The sequence below is a fragment of the Ips typographus genome, linkage group LG2, assembly GCF_016097725.1.
Source record: "Ips typographus isolate SLU linkage group LG2, UJ_Ityp_2.0, whole genome shotgun sequence".
NCBI classification, from domain to species: domain Eukaryota; kingdom Metazoa; phylum Arthropoda; class Insecta; order Coleoptera; family Curculionidae; genus Ips; species Ips typographus.
This window is the reverse complement of record NC_138423.1, coordinates 3445510-3460751: the sequence shown is the minus strand read 5'-3', so window position 1 is coordinate 3460751 and position 15242 is coordinate 3445510. Positions and strand designations below refer to the sequence as shown.

Below are 15242 nucleotides of genomic sequence, written 5' to 3'. Positions count from 1 at the left end.
TCAATGTTATGTAATTATATTGGGACAAATTATTTTGGAGAAAAATGATGGCACCCATTTGGGCACATTTTACCTTTTGACGGCGCTGCATAGCCTTTCCAGATGTTTTTATACAAGAAGAGAAGAAGTTATGACAGTTAGCTAGATTTTGTGGTTATGTGATTTGTTTACATTGCAATTTATTATTTTTAAAATTTTTCATCCTTTTTTGAAAATTTTTGAGTATCAAGATATGAATTATGACTGAAAAAACTGAAGAAAATGTATATTACTGTTGTAATTGCACCCACAAGACTACTGAATTGTACAAAAAGTATAGTCCTACTGTATTAAAACTTAGTGAATGTGTTAGTAGTAATTTTACCAAGATAAGTAGTGACATGTTTACATTTTATATTTTTTCAGGAAAATTGTGATGAAGTAGCTGATAAATATGTAGAGTATGACTTAATTATTATAATCATCGATTTAGTACTTTTGAACCCAAAGGCATATAGGCACATTTTACTGAACACTAGTTTCAAAAACTTTTGGAAACTTTCAGTGATTCTAATTCTAGTAGAATCGTTTTGCAGTTGGTCTTTGGCAAACAACACGCACAATTCATCAGGGCATAATAAAAGTTATAAAGAAACTAAACCTAGTTTGCCTAATTTTGATATGAACATTGATGACCTTAAGTTTTATGCCTTTCTGATGAATGTTGCTTTAAGTTAGTTGCTCCTGGTCTAATTCATACTCACTAACTAAATTTGGTATATTTTAGGTTATTTGGGGTTTGTTTTGTCTGTATATGGATTCACAGTGCTCTATTATGCCTGGTGTAAAACAAATGTATTGACAGTAGTTAGTTTTACACTAATTACAAAAACTATAACACTTTCGTCAGCTGGGGCCTTTTTACAACTTCCCTCACTAATTTGGGATGTATCATTGTATAATTACCACCTGCATTTCATAACTTTATATACATGCTTATCTCAATTACTAGCTTATAAAGGTAAGAGGATAAAGTGGTAAAAAGTATTAAATATAACAGGAAATATTTTTCAGTTATTTTTGGTCACCCCAAAATGTGGTGCTTGTTTGTGTTATTCTCATCACAACTACTGAAATATGCTATTAGTAGTCATTTAAGTGTTGCATTTAGTACATTTTTTAGTAAGTGATCTTGTTCAAGTGTGAAATAATATTGTAAGTTATTATTTTGTTATTATAATGACAATTGTTTTGAAAACTTCCTTTTTGACTTTTGTTTGATTATTACCTTCCTCATTGTTTTTTTTTTTTGTATTTAAAGTAACTGGTTACAAAAAAAAATGCATCAATAGTTGCCCTAACCAACTGAAAATTAGAAATCCCATCATCAGTCACTAATAATGTTGAGTCAATTTCTGGTCGTTTTTTTAGTATAATAGCAATGTCAGGCAGCACTTTAGCTTCAAAATTGTCAAAACCCAATTAAGTCTTATTGATGACCCTCCAGAGCTGTCACAATTACTCAAAAAAAGTAGTTCAATTACAACTACTCTAAAATGTATGAATGTAATTCAATTGTCAGTTTGCAAATAATTCTAAGTAGAGTGGAATTAACAGTTATTTCAGTAAAGTAGTTAAACTATACCCTGATTAATATCACTTTAGTTGCACATCTAGTCCAGACAACGAAAAGGGATAGAGGGAAATGCTTGGAACACAATTTTCGACTTCATAACTTTGTTTGGACTAATTAGGAGGTCAACATATCAAAAGTCCCCACCTCTAGCCCTTGAGCTAGGTGGTGGGGAGGAGTTTGAAAGACTCATTTTTCGGTTTTTTGCTTATATCTCGGAAACTATATGTCCTACCGGCGTGACCTCGCTATGCAAACAAAAAAGGCTGATTAAATTTTCTACAAGTTTTATTCCATCAAGTTTTTTGATATCTTGTATAGTTTTCGAGATATCCGCTCTTGAAAGTCTGTAATTTTATAATTTTTCATATTTTTTTGATCGGATAAATCTTTACCCATGCACCGAAAAACTAAATACTGGCCATAGAGTTGTAGAGCATGAAAATCTTTTCTATCGACTAATAAAAAAAAGTTTATTTTCATAGAAAATTAATTTAAAACATTACAACAGTAGAAAGAATTCGGTTAATCTCTTGCGTTCTTGAGGGGGACTTTGATCTTCGTCTTCGTTTTCATCTTTTGTTCCGCTATCGTCTTCTCCATCGGACCACTGTAAAGAACGATCACAGGATCCTCCTGATCCTCTTCGGAGTCAGCTTGAGGATCTCATTCAGGCAGTTCCCCTGGCAATTTTGGCATGCTTGGGAACATTTGAGGCTTGCTTTTTTGCAGCCACACTTCGCGTTGGCACAATCTTTCGTGCAACGGCAGATAATCATTTTAAGAATATCGTCCGGTGCAGGTAGGTGCTAACTCACTGTGCACGGGGACCAGGCTGTTGTTCTCAATCTTCCACCCATACATCTGAGAAGGCAGGTTATTTCCTAGCCATAGCTCTGAACTTGAGGGAATACTGTTTTACTGCTCCTTCGGTGGGAGGAAAACAAGAGATATCAGGTTTGATGGTGGCCACCGATTTCAAGAATGACTTGTGTAGGCATTCAGGGAGACCTCTCGCTGGAGCTCCATACCACTTTGACATACAGGTTTCCTGCCTTTTGTACTTGGGCGGTGGTAGAGGAAGGATCTGAAAAAACTGCCGACGCTTTCTGGAGCTCAGGCGACTTCAGATACCACTTTGCAAATGCGACCTTGCTTTTTCGAAATGCGGAGGATGTTGTATCGCATGCAAAAACAGCACGTCCTTGAAATCTTGGTGCTGAAGCTCTTGAGACGAGAATAAGGAATCTCTCATCTTTCCACGTCCAGGCTTGATAAGCTTTAGCCATCAAAAGGACGATGAGGTCGACATCTTCTTCCACAATGCAGACAGCTGTCGTTTCCGACATTTCCACAGCCGTATCCACAATCAGAACGTCCGCATCACTTTCTGCTTGAAGGGTTCTAATCCCATTGTCCTCAAGCTTCACCTTAAGCATGTTGATGAGTCTGCTTTTGTTGAACTGATTTGACAGAAAATCTTCTTGTTTGACGTAATTTTAAACTATGAATCTTTAAAACTTTTGAATTTAACATTTTTTTGTATTTCTCGTAACTAATGAGATAATAAACTTTTACTCTATCGTTAACTCACCTTGTACAGGATGGGCCAAATTGGACGCATTTAAATGAAAAGTGCTCTTATTAACAGATAGGCGAAAACTAATGTCAGTGTTTGAAGCTCAAATTTAATAGAAAACTTAATGGCGAAAACCGTTCTATATGAAATCAGTGGCAACAACGGATTTTTGTTCGACAACCCTAGTAACTAATAAACATTTCTTTTTTTGAAACATTTCTTGATTCTGTTGCATATTAATCTAATTAATTTTTGTTCTAATCAGTATCCTTCTAAATGTTGTCCTTTTCAAGATATTGACTGTTAAACATTGGAATTTTTACTATTTGGAAGGCTATAGCAGGCGAACGGTTGAAATCCGTTGTCGCCACTGATTTCATATAGATGCGGCAACGCTGGAATCACTAAAATATTTTAAATGTTTTTCTTATAGCCATATTACTTAGGTCACACTTAGACTTTGGCTGTCTAGCCAAGGAGCAGTAAGGAAAATCTTAAAAGGCTGGATACGATTCATCATCGGGGATTGAGGTTGGTCCTGGGGATGGTGAATTCCTCCCCTATAAATCCTCCGATCGCGATTGACTTGCAGCTAGATTTTTGTTTAGAGCCTTTTCCTGTTCGGATAACCCTACTATGGAGGAAATCACCTCCACTTATATTAGTAGTATGTTAATTATCAATTTTGGTCGAGTTTTTCCGTTCCTTCCTTGCTGGAGGCCTTTGACCTACTACGGCCTTACATGAGGGACGTACGCGTTGATAGAATTGCTCGCTATTATACGGAAAAGCCTTTCAATCGGAGAAAACATTGCTACAATATGCCCTTGGAGAAGACTGATGTTGACTGTTAACCTGGGACTTTCAGGGGATGTAAGCATATGTACTGGGGAGATCCTGGCCATTTGGAGGCTTGAGGGGAACGTTATGGCGGACTACCTGGCAAATAAAGGGAGATCTTGTGCTGATAAACTCGACTTTCATCTTGGATATAAGGAATATCTCCTTACAATTAAAAAGCAAATATGGGAGCGTTGGACTGAGCAATGGAGACGCATTTAGGACACAAAGGAGGCCGAGTTGGTGGAAAGGCTTTTGAGGATTCCATGGTTCGCGGGGGCAAAGCACCTGAAACGTAAGGAGATTACTACCCTAAACCGTCTGCGTAGTGGTCACTGTCTTTCTCAGCTACATCTGCATAAGAATGGAGTTAAACCGGATCCACTGTGTACCTGTAATCAGAGGGGAACAATTCACCACCTACTGTTTGAGTGCCCTCATAGCATTCTGGAGCGAGATCGACTTTGCAAACCTTGCTGCCCACAGGGGCACCTCTTAGAGTGTCATCTGTTCTGCTCTACCCGTTTTTTACCGCCTCCCACACAGTAAGCTTTCTTAATTCTGCTCAACTTAAGCTATAGTAATAGCACCGCTGCACGCTCATTCATATGCATATTTGGCTCGTTGCACCTGTCCCGTGTTTTCCTGTGCTTGGTTGTGGCATTGCCTGCCTCGTTTGTTTTTGATTTTGTATATCATGATTTCATGATGTCTCAGGTGAACTCAGGATCGTCCTCAGCGACGAATCCTTGCCGTTTCTGCAGTCACCACTATGCCAAATAGTCCTGAGGTGCTTTCCAGTGATTAAAAGTTTAGGCTACTCCGAATTGTATAGCTTTTCAACTGTTCTTCTTTGCCAAGCACTGGAACATTTAAACTAGATTTGAACTGTATATACTTAACGGAGCAACAAGCACCAATTTATCGGGTGGTGCGCCAGGGGGCAGGGGATTACAACTCGGAGCAGTGCAGAAGCGAAAAGTTCCGACCCACTGGAACGGTCAAAAGTAATTCACTAACAGAACGAGAACTACTTCACTGGAAAGCACCTCTGGCAGCTGAAGGCCGTTAAACCAACACAGGATTGGGTGAGATAATCAGTGACCGGAACAGCTCGGTAGTAAGACAACATTGCGCACTATTGCCAACCTATTTTAAGGCGCGTAATTTAAATTTTCGTGTCTGTGCTATTGTCCAGTAAATTCGGTTGGCAATAGAATCTGGCCTGTGTGATGACGTGCAACTAAAGTTATAATAATCAGGATATATTAATACACAAAAATGTTTTTAAATTGGTTGACAGCGTTCGTAACGAAGAGGGCAACAATGGTCGTTATGGAATTATTGACAAATGGAACTGGTTTGACTTTTTCGCGCAAAAAGAATATCTCAAATATAAAGTATCATTGAAGTTTTAAAATACGTTTGTAGAAAAAATATTGTATGTATTTCGTGTTAAAAGTGTATTTTAATAGCTATATCAATTCAACTTGCTATATTTTATTACAAATTTAACAAGTTATTAAAACAAAATTATTATAAAACACACTATTTAATTCAGCCTGACTTTCAGACTTGTCTCTAAACCTTCCCAATTTTCTTTTATATAATTTGCAATACCGCAGGCGTCTAAATAATGCTGTTGACCCCCAACAATATCGTTAAGCTCAAAAAGTGGAGGTGACTGACATGCTTGCTTGTTTAAAACTATAATATAACGAATACCAGTTCGTTTGCAGTCCAATAATCGTCTCCCTATTGTTAGGTTAGTCCTGTCATCCAATACAACACTATTTTTAAGGTTGGGCAGGTATGATTCAAGGTTTTGATACAAAACGTCTGCCTCTGTTTTTAGTTGAGCCTCTTCTTTACTACCACTCTAAAAAAAAAGTTAAAACGACCAGTTTTTAACGGGTAGTTTATTAAAAACCTTTGGTGGAATAATTGCGACATTATACGGTGCAATAGCGTCAGGCCATCGTAATTCCTGTTCTAGGCTCAAACATTCTAAAGATGCAGCTAATAATCTGCTGACACCAATTCCATAACTACCCATTTGTAATGTTTGAGGTTTATTATGCACATCTAAATACTTTGCATTTAGAGATTGGGAATATTTATCTCCAAGGTAGAATGTATGTCCTACCTGTAATATTTTAAGTCACTGTGTTAATTTGATTTTTTTATCTACAACAGTGCGGTAAGTCTACATTACGGCACGCATATTGTCACGTTTAGGGGGTAGCGTAGGTAGGAAGAGAAACAAGACTGTAGCTCCAGTAAGTCTTCTTTATTAGGCACTCTATTACTCTTAGCATCGAACACCGTCCAATAGGGGGTGTGTGGGTGTGGGTGTATGTGCGTAAGGCCTTCTGAAGTGCCGCCAAGCGGAACCCGCTCGATACGAGCAGGGTGCCCCTATGTCCGACACGCCCAAAGGACTTACTTAAGGCACTGCGCAAGGTAACGAGCCGCCCGGGCACTAGAAAGTTCGGACTGTCGCTCGTGACCTCCCTCTGGGGATGACCCCAGAGTTCGGTGATTTAGCCGAGCTACGGTGCATCTTTTATACTAGTCAGCGACCTCATTACGCTAACCTTGCTGACTATGGTGGTTACTGGGTGTGCACCGTAACTACTAACACGGGTGTGACAATATCAGTGATTGATTACGTTTGCACTTATCCTTATCTCATCAATTAGAGGGAGTGATCGAGATCTACTCCGACAGTCAGGCTGTCCTAAAGGCACTTTGTAGAGCCAGGATGGGCAACAGACTGATTCAGGAATGCTGGGATGCCCTGGCCGAACCTCACATAGGATTAGGCATAACAGACAGATAGCAAGCGCACTAAGTGACTGGACGCTAGAAGGTACCAGAGAGACGTGGAGAAAGGCGGAAGGGTGCAGACAAGCCAAAGAATTGATTGGAATCCCAAGCGACGCCAAGGCAAAGTCCAAATTGTTGATGTCAAGGACCTGTGGACCATTTAGACGTCTTTGACACTTTCTAAATGGTTTTAGAGACTTTAAAACACTTGTAGAGGGCTCTGGCAACTCCTCTGGCAATCTTAAAAAGGTTGTCAGCAGCATTTAGCAGTCTCTAACACATTCAAAATGGTCCTGGAGGCCTCTGGTAATTTAAAAGAATTCTTGAAAGGCTTAAAACATTTGTAGAGGCCTCTAGCACTTTTTAAAAGGGTTTCAATAGCATTTAGAAGTGTATAAAATTTTCAAAATGGTCCTAAAGGTCTCTGACAATTTAAAACAATGATGGGAAGATTTAAGACACTTGTAGAACACTTTTTAGAAGGTTCTCAGTAGCATTTAGAGGCCTGTGGCACTTTCAAAATGGTTCTAGAGTCCTCTGGTAATTTAAAACAGTTATAGAAAGGTTTAAGACACTTGTAGAGGGGTCTGGTACTCTTTAGAATGTTCTCAGTAGCATTTAGAGGTCTCTGGCACTTTCAAAATGGTTCTAGAGTCCTCTGGTAATTTAAAACAGTTATGGAATGGTATAAGACACTTGTAGAGGGGTCTGGTACTCTTTAGAAGGTTCTCAGTGGCATTTTAGAGGTCTCTGGCACTTTCAAAATGGTTTTAGGGCTCTCTGGTAATTTAAAACAGTTATGGAAAGGTTTAAGACTTGTAGAGGGGTCTGGTATTCTTTAGAAGGTTCTCAGTAGCATTTAGAGGTCTCTGGCATTTTAACAATGGTTTTAGGGGCCTCTGGTAATTTAAAACAGTTATGGAAAGGTTTAAGACACTTGTAGAGGGGTCTGGTACTCTTTAAAAGGTTCTCAGTAGCATTTAGAGGTCTCTGGCACTTTCACAATGGTTTTAGAGGCCTCTGGTAATTTAAAACAGTTATTGAAAGGTTTAAGACACTTGTAGAGGGGTCTCGTACTCTTTAAAAGGTACTCAGTAGCATTTAGAGGTCTCTGGCACTTTCAAAATGGTTTTAGAGCCCTCTGGTAATTTAAAACAGTTATAGAAAGGTTTAAGACACTTGTAGAGGGTTCTAGTACTCTTTAGAATGTTCTCAGTAGCATTTAGAGGTCTCTGGCACTTTCACAATGGTTTTAGAGGCCTCTGGTAATTTAAAACAGTTACGGAAAGGTTTAAGACACTTGTAGAGGGGTCTGGTACTCTTTAGAATGTTCTCAGTAGCATTTAGAGGTCTCTGGCACTTTCAAAATGGTTCTAGAGTCCTCTGGTAATTTAAAACAGTTATGGAATGGTATAAGACACTTGTAGAGGGGTCTGGTACTCTTTAGAAGGTTCTCAGTGGCATTTTAGAGGTCTCTGGCACTTTAACAATGGTTTTAGGGGCCTCTGGTAATTTAAAACAGTTATGGAAAGGTTTAAGACACTTGTAGAGGGGTCTGGTACTCTTTAAAAGGTTCTCAGTAGCATTTAGAGGTCTCTGGCACTTTTACAATGGTTTTAGAGGCCTCTGGTAATTTAAAACAGTTATTGAAAGGTTTAAGACACTTGTAGAGGGGTCTCGTACTCTTTAAAAGGTACTCAGTAGCATTTAGAGGTCTCTGGCACTTTCAAAATGGTTTTAGAGCCCTCTGGTAATTTAAAACAGTTATAGAAAGGTTTAAGACACTTGTAGAGGGTTCTAGTACTCTTTAGAATGTTCTCAGTAGCATTTAGAGGTCTCTGGCACTTTCACAATGGTTTTAGAGCCCTCTGGTAATTTAAAACAGTTATAGAAAGGTTTAAGACACTTGTAGAGGGTTCTAGTACTCTTTAGAATGTTCTCAGTAGCATTTAGAGGTCTCTGGCACTTTCAAAATGGTTTTAGAGGCCTCTGGTTATTTAAAACAGTTATGGAAAGGTTTAAGACACTTGTAGAGGGGTCTGGTACAATGTTCTCAGTAGCATTTAGAGGTCTCTGGCACTTTCAAAATGGTTTTAGAGGCCTCTGGTTATTTAAAACAGTTATGGGAAGGTTTAAGACACTTGTGTAGGGGTCTAGTACTCTTTAGAACGTTCTCAGTAGCATTTAGAGGTCTCTGGCACTTTCAAAATGGTTTTAGAGCCCTCTGGTAATTTAAAACAGTTATGGAAAGGTTTAAGACACTTGTAGAGGGGTCTGGTACTCTTTAAAAGGTTCTCAGTAGCATTTAGAGGTCTCTGACACTTTCACAATGGTTTTAGAGGCCTCTGGTAATTTAAAACAGTTATTGAAAGGTTTAAGACACTTGTAGAGGGGTCTCGTACTCTTTAAAAGGTACTCAGTAGCATTTAGAGGTCTCTGGCACTTTCACAATGGTTTTAGAGGCCTCTGGTAATTTAAAACAGCTATGGGAAGGTTTAAGACACTTGTGGAGGGGTCTGGTACTCTTTAGAAGGTTCTCAGTGGCATTTTAGAGGTCTCTGGCACTTTCAAAATGGTTCTAGAGGCCTCTGGTAATTTAAAACAGTTATGGAAAGGTTTAAGACACTTGTAGAGGGGTCTGGTACTCTTTAGAAGGTTCTCAGTAGCATTTACAGGTCTCTGTCACAATGGTTTTAGAGCCCTCTGGTAATTTAAAACAGTTATGGAAAGGTTTAAGACACTTGTAGAGGGGTCTGGTACTCTTTAAAAGGTTCTCAGTAGCATTTAGAGGTCTCTGGCACTTTCACAGTGGTTTTAGAGGCCTCTGGTAATTTAAAACAGTTATTGAAAGGTTTAAGACACTTGTAGAGGGGTCTGGTACTCTTTGGAAGGTTCTTAGTAGCATTTAGAGAGGACTCTGGCACTTTCAAAATGGTTCTAGAGTCCACTTTTTACTTCTAGAAATAGTCTATGAAGTCTTGATATAAGGATTTGTCAATCTTTGTCTAATGAAGTCAGATAAAGGATGCAACAGTCAGAAGTCACTGAACAGAGCATGCTCGGTTATTACCGCCCTAGATTGATTGCAAACAGAGCTAGTGATCTAGCTTCACTTTCGTGCGGTAATAACTTACTTACCACACTTATTATATATATAATATACTACTAAGTTACCTCTATTGAAGGTTGTACTTTGATATCAGTACTCTCACCACATGAAGGACACTTATTACCTTCCACTAACTCCATATTAGCTGTTTTACTACATTTTTGGCAGAATAATATTTTATCATCTCCTATATCACCCAAGTAGTGAAATTCATGTGACAAATTACCACCCATTGCTCCGGAATCAGCCGAAACTATTCAATAACACATAAATAAAACATCGAGTTATTAAAATTCAAGAAAATATTTTACCTTTAATAAAATTAACACCAATTCTTTTAAAAATTCCCTCATAAGCCTGACATACTCTCCCATAAGTTTCTAGAGCACTTTTCTCATCCACATCAAATGAGTAAAGGTCTTTCATCAGAAATTCTCTTCCTCTAATAAGACCAAAACGAGGCTTCATCTCGTCTCTAAATTTTGATGTAATTTGGTACAAGAGCAAGGGAAATTTCTTGTATGACATTGGAGGCAAAGTTGCAACCAGATTGCTTATAGATTCTTCATGAGTCTAGATTTGCGAATTTTAAAGTGGTTGTTACCTTGAAGTAATTGCATATTTACCTACAGGCCCTAAAATAAACTTCTGCATATGTCTGTCCTTCAATGTAATTAATTCAGGGCCCATATCATTAAGTCTGCCTATAAAAGAATTGAACTGTCTCTGTTTCTACTCTCTGTCCCAGAAGAAGTGACAATGAGCGATTCTGTGACGTTTGAAAATCACTTATGTCTTAGATTAGTTCTCAAGATTTTCTTTGATACTTTGTGGTTGCCGGTTTCAGCGTTTTTCTCTGGTGATTTTAAAAGCTTTGTTTTTATTGAAAAAGACATATTAAGTGCGTTTGTACAAAAAATTCCGACCTCTAACTTAAGGCGTTTCTGAGATATTCAAGGAAACCAACGAAAAACTAGAGTCAACTTTGACGACCTCTAGCGGCCAAACGGTATAACTTAGCCTGGTCCGGCCAACATCACGTTATAGCCCCATTCATTAGCATTCTTTTCTTATGTAGTGCGTTTATACCAAATGTTTCAAATAAACGAGTTATCGACGATTTTTTGGGGAAAAGTGTACGAAATTTTTACTCAAATTTGGGATTTTTGAGCCTACTACACTAACAGCGGTCATATTGACTTTTGCTCAAACAAAGTGACTTTATTTATTAATTTCAAACTGGGGGAACACGAATCTGATGTCCATTTTGCTCTAACTGACACGGTTTCGGAGATGGCCTTGAAATTATGGCAATTTTGACAGTTTTTATGGCGTGGCAACTTTAAAAAAAACGTAAATTTGGACCTTGGGAACATGATTCTGCTGTCAAAAGAGACAAAACAAAAATAATATTATTTGTAATATCAAAATTGCAAATACAATTACACAAAATAAAAACTAAATCAATAAATTCAAGTTACTGATGGAAAATTAATAATTTAAAAAAATCTAAATTAATAATAATTTTGTAATACACATTGTCATTACTACTGCGCCAGCTCCAAACCAGCACGAATTTATTTACTCACGTCAATGACGTAAAACTTATATCTCGCTCAGTTCACATATAATAGAAAAGAAACAACAATTATTACGTCACTGCCACTAGTCTTGGACTTTATGTTGCTTTTATACTAATCTTACCACTTTTCTCCCAAAGTTCTGCCTTAACCAATGTAGGTAAAATTACTTTTTCTGCACCAATATTTTCCATTTCCTGATCTATTATATGGATAATTTTATTTAATGATTTGACTCCTAACGGTAAAAAATGAAAACATCCTGGTACTGCTTGATGTATTATTCCCAGTTCAAGCATTAACTAAAAAAATATATATTTGAGCTGTATTATAGTATTCTTAGTATATTTATTGTTATTTTAACTGAGAGATGATTACATAGTGTCAGTTCTACCAAAGTAGGTTTCCATATTTTATTACACTACATAACAAGTTTTGGGCAGTGTTTGGTCCCATCGACAAAAAGTGTTGTCCCGGGTTCCTAAATAGGCAGAAACAGCCATTAGGAGCACTCGGAAAATTGGCATAAGCTTAGGGAAATCAAAAAATCATATTTTTTAAGTTTTTTCCAAAATGTGGCCTATATAGGCTAGGGAAGAAATTTTCAATGTTTTTGTGTAGGTGAGGCTATAGGATGGTCAGAAGTAATCACCCCAAAATTTTGATTGGGTTACCTAACCCATAACCTACTTAAATTAGGCCAATTTTTACTCATTTAAGATCGCCAAAAAGGTGTAGAAAGGTTCATATTCCTATACAAAAATAAAAATACTGATAATATTAAATTTAGCTAAAAAACATGCACTTTTACGATAAACATAAACATAATTAACAATTTTGCAATTTTTGCTATAACAAAATTCGAAGTTGCCTATTTTCAATAACTATTAGTTTATATCAACCAATGATTAAATAAGAAAAAAAATTCCCCACAAGAAAACTGCAAAGTTTTGATTTAACAAGTAAGAGAAAGTAAGAGAGATTTAAGAGAGCATAATAGCTACATATAAAAAACAATATAAATAACTTAAGTAAATAACAAAGAACATACAAAATAGCGCCACATCTCTGTGTCAATATGAAGTCCAAAGCATTTCTTGTGCTATAAGCGTGTACATCCCTAAACAGTTTGGTTTTATCGCAAATATACTCCGGTAACAGGTTATGTTTTAATTTAAATACAAATACATGGACATTAAAAATGTAATCTTCTGTTTCACGGATAACATATTTAAAACTTGAAGCATTGTCAAGTGAGAAAAAAAGTTTTGGCAACATTTTTTATTGTAAATGTGATATTAATGGTTCTGTGGAGCAAATTTTTCCTTTTTACTTTCTTATTTCTTCTTGATCTAAACATATTTATTAAATATCCGCAACATCAAATTCCGTTATTAGAAAAATTGTAAAAGTGCATGTTTTTGTAAATTTACGATAGTTTTTGATATCCTAGCTAGCCTCACTGGTGTCTTGCAATTTTTTTCTGTTTAATATAGAACTTCCAACATCCTTTTACCCAGACTTGGTCAAAAAATAAAAATGTTAAATTATCTATAAAAAATCTCGAAAAAAAGCTTAAAATGGGTAAAAATTGGCCTAATTTAACTATTTAAGTAAGTTATGTATAACCCAGCCAAGATCTTTAGTTGGCTTCTTTTGAAATTGTGAAATTGTGAAATTTTGGCAAAACTCAAAAAATGCAGTTTTTTGATTCCCCTGAGCTTATGCTAACTTTCTGAGAGCTTTCAATAGCTCTTTCCAACTATTTGGGACCCAAGAAACATGACAGAACACCGAGGGGTAAACCGCTGGGGCTGGTGTACCAATTTTAGGAATTAATGGGCATTGATGGAGGACATTGGTATTTTGAAAACTATTAGCAGAATTGGGAACGTCTAAATTATATTATAAAAATATGTAAATTCTATACATCTACCATTCAAATTTAAACATAAATAAAATTAGGTAATTTCAATGAATTCCATTAGAATACAATGAAAAATTATGAATTTTGTAATTTCACGTTCTCTAGCGACAAAACCGTACCACTAACCCATCAACTTTTATACGTCAATAGAAAGCTTATTTCATTGGATGGATTGGATGGTCATTCCATTGGATCTTCATTGATGTATAAAACTCTAGCAAAAATAGTGCAATTAAGCGGGTTTTTGAATATTCAACAAAAAGATACACCAAAAAAGTACTACATTAAAACCAACCGACTTTTCCATGTCAATGGAAAGCTCATTTCATTGGCTGTCCATCGACATATAAAAGTATATACAAAGTGTTACAAATACGCGTGTTATTTACGATTTACAAACAGGGTGCCCCAGAAACCTAATTTGACACTGGAAAATTAAGAACACATGGTTACATGAGCTACTAGGTCTACTACGATGTAATGCTTGGAAACTTCTTGAAAAACTGTTTTTGCAAATGAGCAAAAAAGGTTTTTTTAGACTCTCCAGTTGTGGTAATTCAGAAAATTAGTGGGTATTGTTAGGTTAGGTTAGTTATTGGGAATTATTAAGAATTACTGGGCATTTACCCCTTGGGGAACACTTTTTGTGATAGGGAGGACCAAACATAACACCCAAATTTTGTTAAGGGTAGTGTTATCCATCATTTGTATCAAAGGCATTAAGCTAATTGCCCTTGCTTTTCTGACTTTTCAATTATTATAACTATGCAATAAAGCAAACAAAAACTGGACAAAGTGACCATGTAATAGACAGGTTTGATCTTCTCATTGTTTTTATTTTCTATAAATGAATGTTGTTTGTTTACACACCAAACATGATAACCAGTAAATGGCATACAATTGGCATAAAATAGTCTTGTTTGGAGTTTTTATTTGTGTTTAAGTGTATTATATTATCCTTCAACTCAAATTACCTACTTAATGTAAGCTGCAGAAACATTACTAGAACACAATAATGACATTATACAAATTGTATACTGGTTTTAAAATAAGTAGCATGTTTTCTGCTTTCAAACAGCATGTTGTGGAAAAAGAAGCACTGCAATCATAGTTGCATGCAAATAATTCACATAAATTGTTACAATTACTTTACTCAATAAAACAAATGATCCACAGCTGCTACTTTACTTTTAGAAGTACAAATTCATGGAAAGGGGTCTTAAATTCAATTTGGTACACCACTTTGTGTGTTTTTAATTGTACAAGCTAATTTACTAATGAATTTATACTTACTCGCTGGCTTTTGGACATAAAGTCTTTGTGCATACCCTTCGAATCTTTCGCTATTGCATTAATTGGCTGAAATATTCGCGAAAACCTATTCATTTTGTGTTTGAAAAATGCTCAAAATGATAAGCTAGTTCTACTTCTGCTTATAGGAAAAGTGGGTATTGATAATTTGGTAATGCCTGTTACCTCAGCTTTGGTTAAAAATTTTCCAAGATAGCACTTAAATGAAATGCACGTATTTACATTTAAGTTTCAAATTTTCTGCTAAAAAGGGAAAATGTACCTAAATACTTTAAACTTTTGGAAACAAATTAATAACAAAATAAATATAGGTTAGGGTTAGGATTGTTATGTTTACTGGTGGGAATCACGTGACCATACATCACAAACAGCATGTTCGGTCATGTGATCAAAAAGTGACATTTTACTCCAATAATAGGATTTTGATCACATAAAACGTCATAATCATTTAGAAG

The 15242-nt window shown here is 36.4% G+C and overlaps 2 protein-coding genes across 3 annotated transcripts; one reads left to right on the top strand and one right to left on the bottom strand.

The window, feature by feature from the left end:
• Positions 1–38: 38 nt before the first annotated feature.
• Positions 39–1241, top strand: Arv1 (ACAT-related protein required for viability 1). The gene is made up of 4 exons (XM_081972749.1): positions 39–347; positions 406–712; positions 767–1000; positions 1054–1241. The coding sequence occupies exons 1-4, from the start codon at positions 240–242 to the stop codon at positions 1167–1169; spliced, it is 765 nt and encodes a 254-aa protein (XP_081828875.1). The 5' UTR covers positions 39–239; the 3' UTR covers positions 1170–1241.
• A 4214-nt stretch (positions 1242–5455) lies between these two features.
• On the bottom strand, positions 5456–15114 carry ProRS-m (prolyl-tRNA synthetase 2-like protein, mitochondrial). Of its 2 annotated transcripts, XM_081972741.1 has the most exons (7): positions 14770–15101; positions 11674–11851; positions 10600–10673; positions 10281–10542; positions 10035–10222; positions 5962–6177; positions 5456–5910 (listed from the first exon to the last, which is right to left on the bottom strand). In XM_081972741.1, the coding sequence occupies exons 1-7, from the start codon at positions 14860–14862 to the stop codon at positions 5584–5586; spliced, it is 1338 nt and encodes a 445-aa protein (XP_081828867.1). In that variant the 5' UTR covers positions 14863–15101; the 3' UTR covers positions 5456–5583. The 2 variants fall into 2 exon arrangements, with proteins under 2 accessions (XP_081828867.1, XP_081828868.1); XM_081972742.1 differs by lacking the exons at positions 5456–5910; positions 5962–6177 and adding an exon at positions 6667–7009 and having other exon boundaries at positions 14770–15114.
• Positions 15115–15242: the final 128 nt, after the last annotated feature.

Bases quoted from the DNA above. Each gene is read 5' to 3' on its own strand.
- ProRS-m (XM_081972741.1), bottom strand. From the start codon at position 14,862: ATGAATAGGTTTTCGCGAATATTTCAGCCAATTAATGCAATAGCGAAA. The intron at 11,852-14,769 runs GTAAGTATAAAT...ATATTTTTTTAG, and splicing joins TTATGTCCAAAAGCCAGCGA to TTAATGCTTGAACTGGGAAT. The intron at 5,911-5,961 runs GTTTTTAATAAA...CTTTTTTTTTAG, and splicing joins TCGCAATTATTCCACCAAAG to AGTGGTAGTAAAGAAGAGGC.
- Arv1 (XM_081972749.1), top strand. From the start codon at position 240: ATGACTGAAAAAACTGAAGAAAATGTATATTACTGTTGTAATTGCACC. The intron at 348-405 runs GTTAGTAGTAAT...ATATTTTTTCAG, and splicing joins TATTAAAACTTAGTGAATGT to GAAAATTGTGATGAAGTAGC. The intron at 1,001-1,053 runs GTAAGAGGATAA...AATATTTTTCAG, and splicing joins TCAATTACTAGCTTATAAAG to TTATTTTTGGTCACCCCAAA.